This window comes from Amborella trichopoda, chromosome 2 (assembly GCF_054954075.1).
Source record: "Amborella trichopoda isolate Santa Cruz 75 chromosome 2, AtrichopodaSantaCruz75HAP2 v2.0, whole genome shotgun sequence".
NCBI classification, from domain to species: Eukaryota; Viridiplantae; Streptophyta; class Magnoliopsida; order Amborellales; family Amborellaceae; genus Amborella; species Amborella trichopoda.
The window spans coordinates 49,563,097-49,585,539 of NC_142337.1; the positions used below are offsets into that span (position 1 = coordinate 49,563,097).

General features: G+C 37.2%; 1 protein-coding gene across 12 annotated transcripts in view; it reads left to right on the plus strand.

Annotated features, from left to right (window-relative positions):
- The first annotated feature begins 10,317 nt into the window (after nucleotides 1–10,317).
- MRE11 (DNA repair and meiosis protein (Mre11)) overlaps nucleotides 10,318–22,443 on the plus strand; it is a 42,693-nt gene continuing 30,567 nt past the window's right edge. For 4 of the 12 annotated variants that reach the window (XM_088858391.1, XM_020665547.2, XM_088858392.1 and 1 more), the window contains exons 1-5: nucleotides 10,318–10,460; nucleotides 11,037–11,066; nucleotides 14,444–14,579; nucleotides 16,367–16,524; nucleotides 16,856–16,946. In XM_088858391.1, the coding sequence (XP_088714517.1) occupies nucleotides 11,047–11,066; nucleotides 14,444–14,579; nucleotides 16,367–16,524; nucleotides 16,856–16,946 (405 nt within the window). In that variant the 5' untranslated portion in view covers nucleotides 10,318–10,460; nucleotides 11,037–11,046. Of the gene's footprint in view, nucleotides 10,728–11,036; nucleotides 11,067–14,443; nucleotides 14,580–16,366; nucleotides 16,525–16,855; nucleotides 16,947–22,443 lie in introns of those variants that run through there. The other 8 variants (XM_088858383.1, XM_088858386.1, XM_088858384.1 and 5 more) reach the window with 4 other exon arrangements.

The window sequence follows — 22,443 nt, forward strand, 5'->3', positions numbered from 1 at the left end:
ACTTTTATTTTATTTTTCTTGGAAAAATTGCTTAAAACCCAACATGGACTTTCCAGCCCCTTATCCCCCGCCCCAATTTTTTCTAACATATTTTCTCCCAAAAACAACTCTTCTCAGCAAATACCCTGATACAAAAGTTTTACTTTACTTTTTTTCCCCTTTTTTTTACGAAAAAGTTTTTTCCACCCCTTTAACCGAGCCCAATTTTTTCTAGCGTATTTTTTCTTAAAACCAACTTTTCTAGCAAATACCCTAATACAAAAGAAATTTTTTTTTTTTTTTTTTATAAAAGTACTTTCTTTTATATGACAAATTATGTTAGTTGAACAGGGCGGTCTGGTGTTTAAAAGAGGTCGTTCAGTGTTTAGAAGAGGTGGTTCAATGTTTAGAAGAGGCGGTCCGACGTTTAGAAGAGGCGGTATGCCGATTATTTTGCTCAAACGGGCAGTTCGACGTTTGATTGTGACGGTTCGAAGATTGGAAAGATGGGCAGTTTGGTATTTTGAAATAGCGGTCCAACATCTTGAAAAGGCAATTCAGCATTTTAAAGTAGCAGAATGTTATCTTAAAAGGGCAATCCAACATTTTGAAGTTAACAGTCCGGTATTGTACAAGGAGGTCCAGCGTTTTTTTTTATTGGGATCTGAAAATGATTTATTATGTCCGAAAAGGGTCTTTTTGTCAAAAAATAGATAAACATTTTGTGTTACGGGTATTAGCTAAAAAAATTAGTTTTAGGAAAAAATATGCTAAAAAAGTTAGGCTGGGTGAATGGGCAAGCTCTCTATGCTTCCCCTACAGAAGTTTTATCCTCTTTTTATCCAACCGTCCAGTTTGAATAGAGGGTTAAGATTGCTTCAATTACAATGTCTCTTTCCATTATTTTATTTTTAATTTTTTTCCTATAAATTATTTTGACACCAAATTTTGAACGTACATTCCTCTATTAAACTCGCACTAGCGAAAAATATAAAAAAAATATTTTCAATAAAATAAAATGACCAAAATAACCATGAAACTTTAAGGGGTATTTTGGTTATTATATCTTATCAAAAATTTGTTTTTAATATTTTTTAAAGGTGCGTCCCAATGAGAAGATGGCACGTACCAAATTTTATATTCATACAATTTGTATAAAAAAAAGTAAAAATAAAATATTTTAAGATGTCATATCTAAAATCAAACGATAAGTGGCTCTCTTCATCAAAACTGGACGAATGGATGATGGGGGGAAAAAACTTTCATGCCGTAGGGGAAGCATAGAAACCTTTCCGAAGGTAAATTGTTTATATTCGGGGTTTTTAAGCAATTTTCCCCTCTTTTTTCTTTTTTTTTTTGTCTCAAAAACCTACTCTACTTGTTACTTGGCCTAGCTCCCAAAACTTTGGCCTAGCTCCTAACATGTTGGACACCGGCATGGAGAAATAATATCAAGAGGGGTCAACCCTATCTGCCATTTTTCTAGCCATTGAAAAAGCTAGAAAAACTAATTCACCAGATCTCTTGCCACAGAGTTTATGGGCAGAGAGCTATTCAAAAAATTAATCACCATCTTAAATTATTTTGTGAAAAAAAATAGAAAACATAACAAATTATGAAAAATGTAGAATACAACTAATATACATGTGATTGAAAATTCTTTGATCTTGCGTTTTATTGCAATTTATATCTCTTTTTTTTTTTTTTTTTTACAGATTCTCACCTTTATTTTTTGTTGTTGTAGGCTCATATACTCTTACATTCAAACATCATTTTATGTAGTGTGATGAAATTTATAAATTTTAAAAAGTACGAGGTACTCTTACTCAACATCCACAAGCATCCATGAACCTAAACAAGTTGCTTTTTGCATGTAAAGTCACCTTTATTTAATAGGGACTAATCTCCCTTCAACAAGGATAGTGCCAACTACTATATTTACACGTAGTATATTTAAGGGAAAATTATAGATACCCCCAAAATGAACTTCGCAAACATCCTACCTCCAATACATTTTGTATCACACCCAAGGCCCATTACTATTCTTTCTTGTATTTATCAAGTCAAAAAAGTTTAAGAATAAAATTCCATTTTCCTCTATTCTTTTAGGTTTTGTAGTCATATACCATCTCCTCTCTCCATCTATGCCCGAACTCTCTCTTTTTTGCCCAACCTTTCCCTCTACAACCCCAATACTGATTTTTCTTATATATACCCCAGTCAAAAAGTTTAAAATTAAAATGCCCTTTTTTCTCTATCTTCCCCTATGTTTTGTAGTCACATGTCATCTCCCCTCTTTCTCTCTGCCCAAACTCTCTCTCTATGAAACAACCAATTTCATTCTCTCTATTCCCAAAACTCTCTCTCTACTAAAACTCACTTTCCCTCTCTCTTTCTCCTTGCCACTCTCTCACTTTCTATCTCTACCTGCCCTCTTTCTCATTATAAACTTAGAAGAGGGATAAAAAGGGGAGATGGAAAAGGTATAAAAAGGGGAGATGGAGAAGAGCTGAGGTAATGGGGTGAGGAAAATGAGCATAAAAAGATATGAGAGAGAAAAAAAAAAAAATAGGGATGGGTAGATAAATTTTTAAATAAAAGTGAGGCAGGGAATAGATGAGACAGGGTGAGAGATGGGAGTACGTCTTGAGAATGTTTTAGATTTCTAACGATATTAATAAAATTTAGAGATATCAGCAGGAAAGTATGAAGTTTATAAATTATGGAATATTTGAATATTTTTATTTCATTATTGTTTTCTAAAAAAATTAAATTGGTTAGTTGAATCTCTCCTCTAAAAGCACAAGCAAATGGTTTCCTCAGTTTTCACTTAATAAGGAGAGAGAGAGCAAAAGAAGGAGAGAGAGGTAGGTAGAGAGAGAAAGAGGGTAGAGAGAGAAAAGGGGGGAGAGAGATGGTGGGTAGAGAGATGGCAGGTAGAGAGAAAGAAAAAAGGTAGGTAAAGAGAGGGAGGAGAGAGAGTAAAAATCCAGCCATATAGAGCGAGAAAAATAGAGAGTGGGTAAAGGGAGAGGAGATCAGGGCATTTTAGTCCCAATATTGTTGATTTTTTGACTGGGGGTAAATACAAAAAAAATAGTGTTTGGGTTGATATAAAAAGTATTAGGAATAAGATGTCTACAAAGTTGATTTGGGGTATCTATAGTGTTCCTTATATTTTAACAACATAGTGTTGTTTTGTAGCTTCCCAAATAATATGGAGAGCTCCATATGCAAGCAATTGTTACTGTGGCAAAATTTAGACAATTATTCAAAGTTCAAACAAGAGGAAATCACTCATAAAACAACAAATTGGATGGCTGTAAATGGGCTTGGGATGGCCATGGGGCTCCAAGGTAGCATTAAAAAATGCTGATTTGGAGAAGCCGCGGGTTCTATATGCCATTGTTTGACTTGCCCGAGTTGGTGGAAGATGTGGCTTCCACTAATCAAACGTGCCCAATATCTATCGGATCAGTTTCAATTAACACACTTAAGTTTCTAGCATCGCTTAAATGCACTTGATTTCAACCAAGGTTTTAAAAAAACTGATTGGTGACTTGAATCGGTCACACCTATACCCGTGTCAGATCAGGGGAATCGGTGGATCAGATCGGAAGAATCGGCGAAATCGGTATTTTTTTTTAAATAATTCAAAAAAAAATGTTTATCTTAATTTTTTTCACTTTACTCGGTGAGGAATTGGTCGGCATCGGTGAAGAATCGGTCGAACTCGGTGAAGAATTGGCGGAATCGGGCTGTTCCGTGAAAAAATTGGCGAGTTTACTATTCTGAATCGACATAATCCCGGTTTCCTATCTGATTCGGGACGGTCATGGCGATTCTCGATCCTGATTCCAGGTCGGGTTGGGTCACCGATTTTTTAAACATTGATTTTAACAAGGGACAGGAGTGCGGGCCACTCCCTATTTGTTGTCATGTTTGAGTGAAGTTAAAGCCATACACATAAGTTCAACATGTGCAATTTTCGTAGAAGTCTATGTTTTATTACTCAAATGCTAGAAGAGAGGAAGAAATCTTGATCATATCTTGCTTAGTGCAGTGCAATTCACAAAGGACTCTTCATATCATGTCAGATGCAAGGAAAGATGCCCAGGATTGGTTGTTACTCCACTACAAAACCCCTCAAAAGTTTTTCGAGAACTTGAACTGTGAGTCGCCCATGATTGTCATCCAAACGTTGAAAGTGATGTAAAGTTTCACCACTAAAACTTCATTTCTGCTCGTTGTATGCACACCCACGCTATTTTTACAGTGTACAATAGAATAACTGCATAAGTATATCAACAAGACTGAACTTTGTGATGAACCAGTGAAGGGGCATGTCCAATATGGTCTAACGGTCTAGATTAGTTGGTCCAATTCATCGAAACTACTCGAAGTCTGTCCAGTTATAGAAATCATTAACCTATTGTTTACTTTAAATCATGAACCAAGTTTTTTTTTCTTGTAGATCTGTTTTCTAGATCATGCCTTGCGGCATTTTCTAAAGAAATGGTATCCCCAAATGAAGTGGAACAAACCCCTGCAATGGGGTTGCATAACATATATGTTAAGAAAACATTTTTAATCATTTTTCGTGGCATCTCAAGCATGCAATCGCATTTGTTGAAAGTTTTCTTCCACTAGGCTACCGCTTCCCTGCGTTTACTTACAAGAATTGGTGGTTGCTATAGCAGTTGGAAAAGTGTTTTCCTAGCTTTTGGTCAATTTTGTGCCCACATCTATTTAGCTAGAAGAGATTTGCAAGGCTGATAAAGAATCTCTTTCAGCTTTCTCAAGGCCCAGGAAAGTGCTTACGCGGGAGACAAATGTGTTGATGATTGATACCTTGTATTATGAGGAAATATATCTGCCAAGGTTCGGATATATCCGTACATAAGATTCAATCTATCTGAAACTTGATATATATATATCCGTACAAAAGTATTTAGGTAATTTGTACCATCTATTTGGGACTCGATATATATCGTTACGATTGGGGGTTCATCCAAAAGTTAAGGGTTAGGGGAAAAACGGAGATCTCTTTGTAATTAGATAAAGATAAAAACAGAGAGGTGTGAGGAAGAGGGTGAATTGTAATCCTATTCTCCTTTGCCAATAAAGAAGCTCTAATCTCCCATGGACGTAGGCACGTTGCCGAATCACGTATATCTTTGCGTTGTGGTTAAATGTCTTTTTTTTTTGTGTTTGTTTATTCTTTCTTGTTTTTCGTGGATTATTTTTCATTTCCACAAATTGGTATTAGAGCCTACAAGGTTATTCTGCGTTATGGGGTTTGCTACCATGATGATAGGAAAGGGCTCAAGCGTCAAGTATGACATTAAGAGGTTCAATAGAAAGAACAATTTGACCATTTGGCGACGAAAGATGAATGATATTTGATACAGCAAGGTCTGCCTAAGGCTTTGCTAGAGAAATCGAAGAAACCAACAAAGATGGACAATGAAGAGTGGCAAGAGATGGAGGAAAAAAACGGTAAGTGCGATTCGTCTGGATCTCTCAGATGATGCCTTGCGTTATGTGGTGGATCTCGAAACTGCACCGGAGGTTTTGACAAAACTCGATAGTATCTACATGACGAAATCTTTGACGAACAAGTTGTTCTTGAAGAAGCAATTGTATTCTCTTTAGATGGAAGAAGGCACAGATCTGCTTGAACATCTCAGCGAGTTCAACCAGATCATAAGCTAGTTAGTAAGCTTTGAGGTTGGAATCGAGGATGAAGACAATGTCGTACTTCTATTAGCTTCGCTTTCAATATCATACGATCACCTGGTTACGACTCTATTGTACGAGAAGGAGACTCTTGAGACGGACGAAGTCACTGCTACTCTTATGTCAAATAAGACAAGGAAGAAGAGTAGCAGTATTAAATCTTAAGGAGAGGGTTTCTTTTGAAACACAAAGAGAGTCATGAAAGGGGCAGATTAAATCAAAGGAGGTCTAGAAGCAGAAGTCGGTCAAAATCGAAGGGGAAGAGCAAGTATATTTACTATGATTGCAAAAAGGAAGGTCATATGAAGAGAGACTGCGAAAAAGAAAGAAAGATATCAAGAGGATAGAAATAGGAAAAACATCTGATGAAGCTAGCATGGCCGATAGCTCTGACGGAGATGATGTAGATCTTCTCTCTATATCTTAGGTAAGAATCAATTTACTGATTCTTGGATTTTAAATTCTGGTTGTTCTTTTCATATGTGTCCAAATAAAAACTGGTTCGAAACCTACAAATCATATAGCGGTGGGTCTGTTCTAATGGGGAACGATGCAATATGCAAAACTATTAGAATAAGAACTATCAAAATCAAGATGTTTAATGGGATAGTATTAATCTTATTAGATGTGAGGCATGTCCCACAATTAAAGAAAAACTTAATATCTTTGGGAGCTCTTGAGTTGAATGGTTGCAAGTATACAACAACATGTGGAGTCATCAAAGTTAGTAGGGGGTCTATGGTTGTCATGAAAAGTTAAATGACAGGGAACGTATACAGGTTGATAGGGAATACAGTTACAGAAGGAGCTTTTGTAACCACAGATGTTGAGTCCAATATAGATGACACAAATTTGTGGCACATGCGGTTAGGGCATATGAGTGAACGACGGATGATAAAACTTCATAAAAGAAAATTATTGAAGGGTGTCAAAGCCTGCAAACTGGATTTCTGTAAACACTGTGTTTTTGGTAAACAGTGCAAGATTAAATTCAAAACTGCAATTCATAAGAGCAAAGATATAGTAGACTATGTACACACTGATGTATGAGGGCCTTCACCAATCAAATCCAAGGGTGGGGCATAATACTTCATTACATTAATTGACGATTACTCAATAAAGGTCTGGGTCTACTTCATGAAACATAAAAGTGAAGCATTCACGAAGTTTAAACAATGGAAAGCAGAGGTAGAAATGAAGACAATAAAAAAACTGAAATGCTTGAGATCAAATAATGGAGGGAAGTACAAGTCTAAAGAATTTCAAGAATTCTGTAAAGAATAGGGGATTGTATGTCACTTTACCATACCAAAAACTCCTCAGCAAAATGGTGTGGCTGAGAGGATGAACATGACTCTTTTAAAAAGAGCTCGTAGTATGAGATTGAATGCAGATTCGAAGACAAGTTAACATGACCTGTTTCATTGTTAATAGGTCACCATCTACAACGATTGATTGTAAAATTCTAAAGGAGATGTGGACATGAAAGCCGGTAGATTACTTTATGATGAGGATCTTCGGATGTCCAGCCTATATCCATGTGCAAAGTGAAAAATGTTTTAAATTAGACACTAAGTCTAAACGATGCATCTTTCTCAGTTTTAAGAAGGAAGAGAAAGGATTCAAGCTTTGGGATCCTATTTCACATAAGGTTGTGCTTATCAGGGATGTTGTGTTTGACGAATCTCACATGGTGAAGTCAATCAACATGCAAGATGACAAAGTGCAAGTAAATGAAAGTGATGAAGAAAGATCGATAGTCCAGGTGGAGCTAGAAGAGTCTGAAACACCAGAAACGGAAAAATCATCTAGCAACATATCAGAACAACAACAATCACATGGTGAACCCTACAGTTTGGCAAAAGGCAGAAAGAAGCGTGTTCACAAAGCCCTTGTGAGATATGGCTTTGATGACATGGTAGCATTCGCTCTAACTGTCGGTACTAGGGTAATCGACTCCTTCGAAGATGCTCTAAGTGCTGTATATGGTGATAAATGGATGATAACCATGATGGAGGAGATGGAGTCTCTGAAAAACAATATGACTTAAGAGCTTGTTAAGAGGCTCAATGGAAGGAAAGTGATTGAGTGCAAGTGGATCTTTTGGAAGAAAGAGGTAACAACAGAAAAGGAATATGAGAGATTCAAGGCTAGGCTGGTAGCAAAGGGCTACGCTCAGAAGGAAGGAGTGGACTACAATGAAATATTATCTCCGGTTGTCAAGCATACTTCAATAAGGCTATTGCTTGCTTTAGTAGCCATGTTTGATTTGTAGCTAGAACAACTTGCCGTGAAAACAACGTTTCTTCATGGTGATTTGGAGGAACAAATCTTTATGGAACAACCTAAAGGCTTCAAGGTGCATGGAAAGGAAGATAAAGTTTGCTTGCTTAAGAAATCGTTGTATGGTCTTAAGTAATCTCCTAGGCAGTGGTACAAGCGTTTCGACTCTTTCATGGTACGAATTCGCCATTCAATAAATGAATATGATTGTTGTGTTTATTTTAAAGTTCTTGATAATAATTATCTTATTCTCTTAATGCTTTATATTGATGACATGCTCATCGTTGCGAATAATACATGTGACATAACTTTTCTCAAGTCTATATTAAGTTCTGAGTTTGATATAAAGAACCTAGGGGCTGCTAATAGGATCTTTGGTATGGAGATTCATAGAGATAAAAGTGTAAGTAAACTCTGGGTAACTCAGAAAAGGTATGTTGAAAAGGTGCTAAAGCGTTTCAACATGACAAAAACCAAGTCAGTTCGCACTCCATTAGCGAGTCACTTCAAGTTATTTGAACGGTAATGTCTCACTACAGATGAGAAGATAGAGCAAATGTCTTTAGTGCCCTATGTTAGCGCAGTCGGAAGCCTCATCTATGTTATGGTTTGACAGGTCAGATTTATCTTATGTTGTCAGTATTGTCAGTCGATACATGAGTAATCCTGGAAGGGACATTGTAATGCTATTAAGTGGATTTTCAGATATACGAGCGAGATGTCAGATTTCGAAATTATGTTCAGCAGGAAAATAAGCTCTACAGAACTGGTGGGATACCTACTATAGGATATGCCTTCACACTAGCAGGTGAATCTATTTCATGGAAGGCAATGCTTCAACCCACGATTGCCTTGTCTATGATAGAGGCAGAGTACATGCGAGGCTGCAAAAGAAGCGATCTGGTCGACTGGTTTGACTTGTGAGTTGGGGGTGGAGTAAGAAGGTACTATGTTGCATTGTGATAGTCAGAGTGCCATAAATTTTATAACGAATCAAGTGCTTCATACAAGGACAAAACACATTGATATGAGATATCACAAGATTATGGAGCTTGTGTCAGAAAGAATATTTCACTTGAAAAAAATTCATACGAATGACAACCCTGTAGATATGCTTATAAAGCCGGTCACCACGGAGAAGTTCAAGCTTTGCTTGGACTTGTTTAATGTCTCTCATTGTTGAGAGTGAGGGAAGCACCCCATAGCAGGTGGGGGTGCAGGAGCGTACCTTTATGGAGGTACGGGGATGAAGACATCTTCAGGGTGGCTCGACAAAATTCAAGCAAAAGTGGAGATTGTTGATGATTGATGTCTTATATTATGAGGAAATATATATACCAAGGTTCAGATATATCCGTACATGAGATTCGATATATATATCCGTATAAAGGTATTTAGGTAATTTGTATCATCTATCTGGGACTCGATATATATCGTTGCGTTTGGGGGTTCATCCAAAAGTTAAGGGTTAAGGGCAAAACACATATCTCTTTGTAATTAGATTAAGATAAAAAAAGAGAGCTATGAGAACGAGAGCGAATTGTAACCCTAGTCGTCATTACCAGTAAAGAAGCTCTAATCTCCCGCGGACGTAGGCGTGTTGCCGAACAATGTATATCTTTACGTTGTGGTTGATTGTCTCTTTCTTTTGTGTTTGTTTCTTCTTTCTTGTTTTTCGTGGATTGTTTTTCGTTTCCACAAAATGTGCCCTCAAGTGCAATTGTGAATCCATAAATGGTGCACAAGCTGAAAATTTCACAGGTTTGTAAAATAGTGTTAAACTTTTTTGGGTGCAGTTGGCATATGGATGCATCCGTAGCTGTAGAGGTAAGGTGCACCTTCAAATTTGATCATGGTATATAATTTTGATGTAAAATTGTCATAGGATTATCTTATAAAATTTTTATATATATTATAAAATTTTAAATTTAAAAAATGGTTAAAATCAAGTAAATCTATAAAAATATGAAAATCTCGAAAATGGACGATGTAGATAATATGCTGTAAAATGCACTATTTTTGAGACTTAAAATCTTTTTATTTTTCATAACGTACATCTCGATGTCGAGATGATCAATCAAAGGGTTTTTCACTATTAAAACTACCTTTTCTGTAGTTCTACATTAAAAGGTTGCATCCGTATATAAACTTTTACCATTTTTATGAGCAAAAAGGTACCCCTAAGTTTTGTTTGAAACAGGAAGATTTGTCTCCGTCTCCAACGTGCCCCACCTACTCAGGGACTTATTGGCACATTCAAACAGGACGTAGATTGAGGTAGTTTCTTTACTATTTAATTAGCAAGGCGCATTTTAGTCATCTTCGGAACGATCTCTCTCATCCGGGCATTCATATTTCCCGCGGCAAGCACGAAAAACCCGAAAACCCCCGAGCTAGTGTTCTCTCTCCTTCATCACTAGTCTTCGAGCTCCCTTTCGCGCTTCTATGTACACTTAATGGTGCTCTCTCTCTTGCGTGACTGATCTTTGAGCTGGCCTTCGCGCCTTCTTTGTAAACTTAACACTACTCTCCCTCTCTTACTCTCTTCTCCAAGTATAGGTCTCTCTCAACCTATAGATTCTTGTGTGCTCAGATTCTTTTTCTTCTTCTCCATCACTAATTGAATCATTTTTGTTCCTTTTCCTCAAATAATTTATCGAAATCCCAAATAATTGGATATTTCCTAGGTTTCCTTTTGCTTTCGCAAAGCTAGTCCAGGACTAAAGGTTGGGGGTTTTCCTTCTAGCGATCTTCTGGAATTCGATATGTGATCCTGCATAACCCGCATACAGAATCATATATAATTTTTTGCATTTTTCTTGAGGTGTCAGGGATTATTTATTTATTTAGTTCTTTGAGCTAGCCTTGTGTATTTCTCTGCTTTAAACTGTGAAACCTAAGTTTTGCTCAATTTAGTTCTGTGAAACCTAAGTTTTGCTCAATTTAGTTCATTTACAGCGGTTATGCATTAATAATTGTTCTTTTCAGTTTTTGTCTGAATTGTATCATCAATTAAGCTGTTCCTTGTTTGCTAGGTATATCACTATGACGGAAGATTCATCAAGGTACTGATTCTTGTTGTTAAGCATGCACTCTTTGGTTGTTATTTTATGAAACAATAATATTTAGTTTACTGAGCTAAACGACTCTATTCTGGTTCATGTGCAATCATGTCATGGCCAGATATTCTTGAGGTTTCCAGTGCACATGTAGCATCACATCTTTATCTGAAAATAACTTGTTTATTTATGTTATTTATTTGGCTGGATATTGGGCGGGAGGAAGAAAGGATAAATGTCTAACTTGGAAAACTGATCATCATCATTGTCAGAGCCTTTTCTCAATTAATTGGGGTCTGCTACACGAATCCTAGCCTACCATGCACCATTAAGGGCCATACCTTTTGTGACCATATGGGGAATTTTTTCTCAATACTTCTAACCGTGTCTTTTTGGGCCCACCTTTTGCTCTTTTTGAGCCTTCCACGTGAACTAACTCGTACCTTCTAATGATATTGTACTAGGTCTGCTCAGTATATGGCCAACCCACTTAAGTCTACTATTTTTTTTCGTCTTATTGCCAATTAGTGCCACACCTAAATTCTCCCAAATATATTCATTTTGAATACTACTTCTTTCTGTCTTGCCACTTATCCATCTCAATATCCTCATCTCAGCTACACTCATTCTATGGGTTGCTGTTTCTTGACCGCCCAACATTCTGCCCCATAAAGCAAAGCTGGTCACACAACTGTCTTATAAAACTTGCCTTTCAACTTCATTGGCATGTGGCGATCACATAAAACTCCGGTTGCATATCTCCACTGTGCCCACCCTACTCAATTCTACGTTCGACATCTTCTTCAATTTATTCATTTTTCTGGATTATTGACCCAAGATATCGAAAGTTTACTCCCTTTGGTATTTATTGGTCGTCAATCTTCACTACTTCCTCGTCTCTACTCCTATTATTACTAAACTTGCACTCCATATATTCTGTCTTAATAAGGCTAGTTCTAAAACTTTTAGATTCTAGAGCATCAATCTAAAGTTCTAATTTTGTGTTGACGCCATTTCGGAACTTGGGAAACAAACCTCTTGGTCAAATAAAACATGGAGCTTGTTAACAGAAAGAACAAATGGAAAATGTTTTTGTAGATGAATCTATGCAGAAGTCTGTGGAGTATTATGATGTGCACAAGTTACATCTCCTCATCTTGTTTGAACCTTTTAAGCCATTTTAATGACCACAAATCTAAATCTTTGTCTAAACATCAAATATTATTCAATAGGGAAAGAAATGTCCATTGTAATGTACAAGGAAGTTGATTAGCTGACTTCCCCAATTAGGGGCAGTTTTCACGTACTCAACCTCGGCCTATGGTCAAGGCGAGTTGTGGTGAACAACTCACCAAGTTAAAGAAGTAAAAAGAAAACACTATAGTATGATCAAGAAACACATTTTTGTTGTGATTTTTATGGTTTTTATAATGATTTGGGAAATTTTCTCATTGCATGGTCTATTTTATCTATTTTCCCTTTTTTGATTTTTTGGAATATTTCAAGGGTCTAAATGAAAATTTTCTAAAATCTATCTTTTATGTACTTCTGTTATCTTTTATAGCCTTTTAATAGTTTCTACTATTTATTTGAGAAAATTACGCATAAACACTATTTCCACCCCTTTGTTACCAAATGAGAACTCTTTTTTGCAAAATTATGATGAGCACCCTCTCCCTCGGCAGCCCTTTTTTTCTTCACAACTACGCACCTGTGTGGTGATGAGAACACCGGATAGGAGGGATATAACACATGTTTTCAAAGTTTTTTTATAGAGTGCGTACAACGTACTTCTGCAAGAGCAATACTGTGCATTACTCCATCGGCCAAAACACCTAGCTACTTTGATTTGTTTTGTCTAAAATATTGGGAACTATATAACAATTATACGATTTTTTTAAAAGAAAATTTTGAATTTTGAGCTTTGTAACACAGATTTAGCCATTCAAAATTTGGACGGTCTCTATTCAATCTTGAGGCATTACTTTTTTCTAGTACATAGATATTTTATTTCGAAAAATTTATTTGCTAAGATTATTCTATGGCTTATAGAGATTATATCCCCAAACTTTGAGATCTAAAATGTATCCATGGCATGTATTTTGCCTGATGGACAAAAATAGATAGTGTACTCCTACGGGTGTAAATAGTTATTCTCTCTCTTCTCTAGTTTTCTTGGCTCCTCTCCCTCCTTTCTAATGTTGACATTGCCGGACAGGTGGGCAATTGCGTACAACAAAAAAAAAAAGAGGAAGGGGGGGGGGGGGGGTGGGGTTGCTCATCTAATTTTAATCTTTGCTGATTTTTAGTTATTTGAACAATTTCTTTTTGAGCTTATGAGCATCTTTTGCTCTTGTGCAGGACTCGGCTTGGCCGAGTCCACTTGGACTTAAGGGAGTTACTCAGCTCGAGTCAGGGCCAAGTATGAGACCCGAGCCGATATCATAACTCTGTTTTGGGGGATTGGATATTGAAGGTGACATTTATGAGAATTAGCTCCTGGTCTTTCAACTTTAGGGGTTGTTAGTATAATTGCCTAGGAATATTTGTTCATGATCGTGCCTTTGTCATTATTCTTTAATGGTTCCTGGCACAATTTTCAGCACTGCAAAGTTTTATAATCTTCTTTCCCTTTTTGTTAATTGATGAAAAGGTCTGAAAAGGAAATATTTTTCAATTATCTTGTATTTTTCATAAAATTTGTTCAAAGAGATTTCATATTTTTGCTGATTGAGTTCCTTTACTTTTTCATGATAAATGCTGACTGTTGCTTTTGGATCAAACTGCTAGAAGTAAGATTACATGGTAAGGTCACCTATAAGTTACACCTAAAATTGTGAGAGGTATAATCTTAATTTAAAATGCGCAAATTCTCAAATATTTTTCAGCTCACCAATTAATTCAATCTGGCTTATACCACAGCTTTCCATGTTGAGCTATATGAACCAGAATGTTGTTGAGGAAAGCCCTGTTTAATCAAACCTGGAATGTTGTGGGTAGTGTATTTTTAGGTTACCATGTGCGACATGCACATCCTCCCTTTTATTTTGTTCTGACCAAAGAATATTGGCTACCTTATGCATGTCTCTCCTGTAATTCCTTGTATCTTAGGATTTGTAAATTATGCCAGGCCAGGTAAGGTATCTCTTGAGATGCAATATGTTCTTCCCTGGTCTCAGAGCTATGATAATCCCCTTGTAGTTTTTTCAAATGCTCTGGTAAGATCCTTGGAATTGTTTATCCTTTTTCTTGCCTTCTATACAACTCTATGAAGCTTTTCATTACGGATCTAGTACTTGTTGAGGACTGGATAAGAAATGATTTAGCTGTTATTCTCCATGTCACCGATTTTGTGTCTTTACTGACTCTCCAAAACATTGCAGAGAGGATTTCAGCAATACACTTCGAATTCTTGTTGCAACAGACTGCCACCTTGGTTATATGGAAAAGGATGAAATACGTCGACTTGATTCCTTTCAGGCCTTTGAGGAGATATGCTCAATAGCGGAGCAGAAACAAGTAAGAGTGAACTTCATTGTATTGGTTAAATTATATGAATTTCTCATATATTTTTATGTCTTATATTAGTCTGTTGTACCTGAAGAAACTCAGCATTCATGCAAAGGTCATAGGTTATGATAATAGGTTATAAAGACAGTTTCTCATATTGCATCTGTTGTGAAACAATCTGTTAAATTTTGTATGATGATAAGATGTACTCATCTGGGTGATGATTTTCTATAATACATCTAAATTTTGCTTCTTCTTAAACTAGAAGTGACATTATTTGCTTAGATTTTCTGTGTAAATGTCGTTGTTGTCGTCTGAAATGAAACATCTCCCAGAACATGTGGGACTAGTTTAGCTTTGGAACAATAAAAACTGTTAAAAGTTAGATTGACTGGCTTATCTTTTGTGATCTCAGTAAATATCTGTTGACAAACCTTTTTAGTGGGACAAGATGCTCAATGCAGCTTCCTTCATTATATTTATGCTATATACACTTCTCAATACTGAGCAATTAGATGTACAAGAGTCAAAATAAATAAGACGAACTGCTTAACTCTCTCATTGGGCTTGAGTGGGCACGTCTTGTTACAGTAGCTCTTCTTTATAAGGTCACTACTGGCAGTTTGGGACTTTGGGTACTGTTCATGTATGGCCTTTGTACTTAAGCCTACTAACAAGATGAGAATCATAGATAAAACATGTTTACTTGGTAAAATGAAGTTTAGCTTCAGTTTGTCGCATATGGAATCGAGGACCTTCTTGTGGTTTTATATTCTTTGCATAATCTATTCTATTGCGATTTATAGTTTTATATATACCTGAAACTCTTGACTGTACGTGTATTTATTTTGGGTTATTTTACTATTATTATTTTAGCAATTGTTAGGGCATGGTGGCATCTTAATCTAGCATTACAAGCTCTCTGAAGTCATTTGTGGAGCTGATCAAATGCATCCATTTGCTAGCATCACAAAAAAGGAAAAAACCTCCATTCTTAATGACAACATCTAGGTTATTTTACTTATAAATGGTGGAGAAGAAAGAATTAACAAAATGGTGCATGTAAGTTATTTTTTATTTCATTTTATGAATTAGTGTTGGATAGTTAAAATGTTCTGGGAACTTTATTTATTGGAACTATACAATCTTGTGATTATGGATGAATAAATTATTTGTATTGGGGGGAAATGTAACCTGCCTTTTGTGAATACAGATGCATACAAAATTTGTCATCTTCGTGTTTGGTTTACATTTGCACAAAAACTAATGATTTAATCATTTAAATTTAATGGAGAACGAACAATTCATGTACAGTTGTTCAATATTTTAGTTGACACACAACATGTATACTGTCATCAAAAAAGGCCATCTAGTTTTTACCCTTTATGTATCCCCTGCACCCTTTATGTATCCCTTGTACTTTGCTCATGTTTGTCCCATGTTTATCCGTAATTTTCCATGCATGTGCCATATGTTTCACTTGATTGTTTTTGAATCTGTATGTTTTGCCTATTTGTTAACTGTATTGTTTTTTTAATGTTGCATGTTCCTGCACCCATTTCCTGATTGTTTACTGAACTTGTTTGGTTCTTTCAATGGCTATGATGATATCATGCTTGTGTACACACATGCACATATTCGTTATTAAGATGATCTTTATATGCATTGATTCTTGCCTTCTTGTTTATGTAATTTTTGCTAGTAACTTCAAAGTAGTAACTATTAAACTCACCATCTGAAGTTTTTCATTTTTCCTGTATGGATATCAGGGTATGATGTTTGGTTATGTGTTGCAGGTAGACTACTTACTCCTTGGGGGTGATCTTTTTCATGAAAACAAGCCTTCAAGAACCACTCTCGTGAGAGCTATTGAGATCCTGCGTCGCTATTGCCTCAATGACCGACCTGTGCAGTTCCAAGTTGTTAGTGATCAGACAGTAAACTTCTTAAACACGTACACTCCCGTAACTTTTTAGTCAATCCAATCTGCAATAGATTTCATTAGTCTAATGTTGTTCTTCAAACGGATATATTCTGTGTATGTAATTTGTGATCCTGTCTCAACATTTGTTACTTGTGAATTGTTTGTTTTATTTATTCCTAGGTTTCTTTCTAAATATATTTAGTTCTATTCAATGGAATAGATATCTGTCCTTGGAGTTATGAGTTCTTATCAATGTAGACAATTATGATTAATCATTTATTTGTTGAAGATCAAGTGTGATGCTCTTATATTTGATTATATTTTTTATGTTAAAAATCTATGTTTTGTCTTATATCTTCAGATTTGGTCATGTAAACTATGAGGATCCTCATTATAATGTTGGCCTCCCAGTATTCAGTATTCATGGCAACCATGACGACCCATTAGGAGTGGTATGGTAGATGTTTTGTTATTTCAAGCTAATTTTGTTCTAATGCCTCTTTCATTATTTCTCAAAATTTCAGTTCAGGAAATTTGTTAGATCATATGCAGTTCATTGTTTCATATCCATATTGTGCTATTGTTTACTGATTGCCTGTAAACTAACCTCTCATGGTATGTAGTGCAATTGCCATAAAATGGAAGAAACGTTGGTTAACTTATGATATAGGTGTTGAAAATGTATTTTTTGGGATTTTATTTGATTACGGAGTTGCTTTTGAATGGTGATACAGTTGGTAGGGCTGCCAACGGGCAGGGCCTGGCCTGAAGCCCGGACTCGATTTTGTCATGCGCTGTGAGGCCCTGTCCAGAGTTATGCCCGGTAAGGCTTGCCCATTAAAGGCCCGGAAGCCCAGAATGACCCGTTAAGGCCCGGAACTTTACTGAAAGATCGGCCCACCCCATTAGGCTTATTGAGCCTCGCCGGGCCCTGCCCATTTTTTTTTACAAAAAACGTGTCTTCTACTTTTCTTGTAGGGAAAACAAATTTTGCAAATTATTTTTCGCCAGCCCATCACAGAAAAGCCCATTAGGCTTATTGGGCATGGCCCTGCCTTATTGGGCCCGATCCGGCCCATCCCATTAGGCTTATTGGGTCTGACCCGGCCCATTAGACTTATTGGGCATGGCCCGGCCCATTAGGCTTATTGGGCCTGGCCCGGTCCATTATTAAAAAAGTAATTTTTTTTGCAATTTTTTTTTAAAAAATTAAAATTTAAAAAGGATCCAAGAATTAACCAACAAATAACAAGAAGAGATAGCCTCCATGAAAACACTTTTACTGACCGACTTAAGATTTGAGAGAAAAGCTCACAAAATCTCTCTAAAGGGAGAACCTCACCCAAAAGGCCCTCTAGAGAGAGAAGCACCAAAAAGCCCCTCTAGAGAGAGGAAATCCCCTTGTTAAGGGCAGAGAAAACCCCTTCGCAGAGCATAGAACCACCATAAGGGCCCAAAATATTCTCTAGAAAACCACCAGAAAACCCACACAAAATCATTTGAGAACTACCATAAAACCTATACAAAATCACCCGAAAATCACTATTAAAACCACCACATTAATCCTTGAGAAACCCACCGACAAAGCCCCTTGCAAATCCTCAAAAACCACTATCAAAGCCTCCTCTGAAACCATAGAGAGAGCAAGCTCTGTACCTGCCTTATTGAAAAAGATGGGGGAAGTATTTTCTCTCTCTACTTAGGATGATCTCTTCAGCAAATAAAGAACCAGCTCCAAAGCCTCATCTCTCTACTTAAGAAGCCTGAGAAGAAGCACAGGATGGTGCCTGCAATCTAATGAGGAAGCCTGAGAAGAAGCACATGATGGTGCCTGCAATCTGATGAGGAAGCGTGAGAAGAAACACAGGATGGTGCCTGCAATCTGATGAGGAAGCCTGAGAAGAAGCACAATGGGCAGGGTCTTACCCTTCTATCTGTTACACCAGAGGGCTTCTTCTTTTGTAGCCTTTGAATCAATGGGTTTTCACATTGAGATAGAGAGAGAGAATCAATGGTTTTTCTCATTGAGAGAGAGAGAGAGAGAAGAGTGAGGAAGAGAGCCAGGTGAGAGAGGAGAGAGAGGGGGTTTAGAGAGAGAGCAGAGTGGCAAGAGGGAGTTAGAGAGGCGTGAGAGCAGAGAGAGAAATGGAAGTTAGGGTTGAGAGAGGGGAGGGGGGGGGGGGGGGGGTTACCTTAAGTACTTAAGGTATTTTCCAGGCTGGCCCGCCCAAAAATCTGTTTACATTCCCTCTGGCCTGTCCAGCCCGGCCTGGAGCCCGATAGTGGCATGAAACTAGGCCCAACAGTGGCCCGAAACCAGGCCAGGCCCAGAGGCCCGAAGCCCGGCACTGTCCATTGGCAGCCTTAACAGATGGGACCGGGAGTTCATTGCAGCCCCATGACATTGTGCTGTCTAATTCTAAATTTTAAGCTGACTTGCCTAATCCTATACTGAAATTATCAAAAAATAAAGGTGGTCGCGGACCTGGCATGAAATGATACTTGTTGCTTTTATGCTGCATTGTGATGCTTGCATAATTTGAGCATATTGGTCATTCCGCTTGATTTACTTGAAAATTCTGCTGAACCCTGAGAAACTATGGATATCTAGTAAAACTGTAAAAGCAGTTTAAAAGATGAGAGCTGATTGCCAAATATATCTCTAATGAACTTTAAGATAATATCCTCCCCAAATTGCTATGCGGGACTCTGATTGTCAATTTGATGTTGCTCTGGGGAAACATGAGGTTATCTTGCTTCTGTTTTTTGATGCTTTGTGTGCCGAAAAAGCTCAACATTCTGAGAAGTCTTTATCAAAATTTTTCCTTCTAATTTCTAATGAATGTTCAAGAAGTCGTAGGCGACCGCCTAGGCTGTTTGGGGGTCTCGTTGGCGGGCACACAGGAACAAGGACGCAAGAAACACTCTCCCCCCCAACTCGGCAATTTTCAGAGCTGCAAAGCCCTTGGAGACAAAAATAAAAAATTATAGAGACAGTGAGATTGTAAGACACGAATATCGTCATTCATCAAATTGCATCAATACTCAAATGTCATTTTAGAAACAAGTGAACTATCAAAAATCAAATCCGCAAAAACAAGTTTGTTATGCATCAGTCATCACTCATCACCACTCCAAAACTTAAAATGTCAACTGAACTCTATGTCATCTCTCATCACTCATCAGTCATCGGTCATCACTACTCAGGGTGTTCAAGTTGTCCATCTTGAGAAGAATCTGATAATGATGATGCCATGCCATCATTATCAGAGTCATCGCTCTCCTCAACACACTAAGCATCAGGCCTCGTCTCTTCTGAATCTGCTTCATCCTCCTCTCTCAATACCATCGACCTCTTCCCCTTCTCCTTTGCCTTCCCCTTCCCCTTCCCTCTCTCAATACCGGCGACCTCTTGCCCTTCTCCTTTTCCCGAAATCGGAACCGGCAACTAGGTCATTCACTCTCTTTTGCTCAAGTTTGTTCCTTTTCTTTGTATGCACCTATTAGATAAAATTTGAATGAACAATTAAAATTTAGAAAACATAATATAGGTTAAGTGGTTAACCTAATAAACTAACTAACTACCAATGTTAGAAAAACCGGGCGATCAAACTGGTACCGCCTGGTTAGATGGGAACCGACCCCTTGCCGGTTTTGTTTTCGGGCGGTTTTGGTGATCGATAGGTATTTAAAAACAAAAAAAATTCAAAAAAATGTATATAAAATCCCAAAAATAAGGAATTTGGTTTGTAATACACTTTTTAATATTCTTTACATTATGGTAAATATTAAAAATTGTTTTGGTCATTAACACTCGCTTTTATATTTTCCCATTTTTTTGGAAAATTTTAAAAATACCCTAAGCATAAATCAATTCTTTAAAATCCATGGTTTTCATTAATTTTCAACTTCATTTAAATGTGTTTTGTTCTAATCATTCTTTATATGCTTTTCATATTTTAGTAGATTTTTTTTGTAATTTTTTTTAATTTTTTCAACAATTTTTTGACCGCTCGGGACTTGCCCAGTTAGAACGGTTGAATCAGTCGGTTTATCGGTTAGGTCGGTTAAACCGCTTCTGGCCCCATGTCCGGTTATCCGTTCAGGTTCGATTTTGCGAACATTGTTAACTACTATGTAAGTATTAAGTAATATTACCATTTCAAACGAGCTGAAATTTATTTTAAAAAAAAAAAGTGCTGAAGTTGCACACAGATCCTGATGAGCTACAAGTTAGATTGAGTATACACATGGCCATCTGTCACAAATTTGGGGTGCTTCCCCCATGGCTCATCCACTATACAACTATTGAATGTAAATACATTAAATGAGGTTTCTGTGTAATTGAAATTTATGCTCAAGTCATGAAATCAAAATGAAGAAGTTCTAAAGTCACCAGGAGAGATCTCGGTCCTCTGCCTTATTGCTAACTCCTTACCAAGAGACCCATTGGAGAGCATATACTTTTCTAACTCCATCATTAACTTGTCCTAGACTTCGGGATCAGAGTTGAGTTTCATATTGCATTGGTTGAATGCTTCCATGAATTTAGTCTTGCTATGGACCTCATGATCACTATAAAAGTGAGTAGGGTTAAGGTAGTACCCTATTGAGTGTAGGAGCCTCTTAAGTTGGTAGTTTCATTTATTCTCAATGATGTTCAAATATTCCCCATGCTTTTTGTCATCATTCCCAAAAATCTCTTGAATTTTTCCTTTGCGTCCACCATAGCTTTATTATATGACCCATAGCTGGTTCCTTCTGAGCATCAACCATCTTGAGTACTTTTCCTAATGGGTGAACAACATATAGGGCAATACTGAACCCTATTCCAAATTCGTGAGTCCATGACAATCTCCAATGCTACTTTTCGATTTGATTCCTTGGCCCACTTGGACTTGGTCCAATCCTTAGATACAAACATTAACCTCAGTTTTTCCTTTTAATCATATAAAGATTTCAAGGACAAGTAGGAGGTGGCAAATTAAAATCACCCTAGGCCTCACCAAGTCTATACCTTCAGTGAACTACCTCATCATGGCTAAGACCTGATTAACATAAAATTTCCTAAATTACAAACTTACAATGACATCACATAACATGTATGTATTCTAAAGAATCAAAATGGGTAACAAGAAAGCATAGACAATATAAAATTCTTGTTCTTACTTGAATGTGATTGTATAAATAGATTGTGACAGTCTTTGATTTTTTGATGGTTGTTCTTATTGATTTCCTCTTACCAATCGCCTCAAGCAAGAGGTCTACGCAGTGTGTTGCACATGGCGACCAGAAAATACATGGCCTTCTCTCCATCAACAACCTAGTGACCACCATATTGGCTTAGTACATATCGGTCACTACTTGGATCACTTTATCCTCCCTATCTCCTCTGTGCACTTGTCCACTAAAATACAAAGGAAGGCACCTCATGGGCCTTGTTAGAAGCATCAATAGACCTTAAGAACATTATCCTTAATGGACAATTCACTATCAGATTCATAATACTTCTATTTCTCTTATCACGCCATAATAATGCAATTGTATGTCGCCCATGTGTCCTTGTGTGTCTTCAAGAAGTTATTAGTCAGCTCAACTTCTTTTATAAGCATTGGCCCTTTAAGCTCATAAGCAGTTGGCGCACTAAACCCTAGCCCAAATTGACCAACTACTTCCAACATAGTTTTAAAGCTATTCAAGTTAGCAACATTGAAAGAAATGCTTGCTTGGTAGAACCATCTAGCCGCATATTGTGCTATCTTATCTCTATCCTCTTTTTTTGACTGCCTTTTTAAACTTGTTTGACCCCTTTCACGTGGTAAAATCTCAAAATTGCGGGCGGGGGGGAGGGGGAGAGAATCTATAGGCCTTCTTCTTTGGGGCCTCTTATGCATGGACGCATTGGCCTGCTAGAAGATCCGGCCTTAGCATATAATTCCTCTTCCTCTT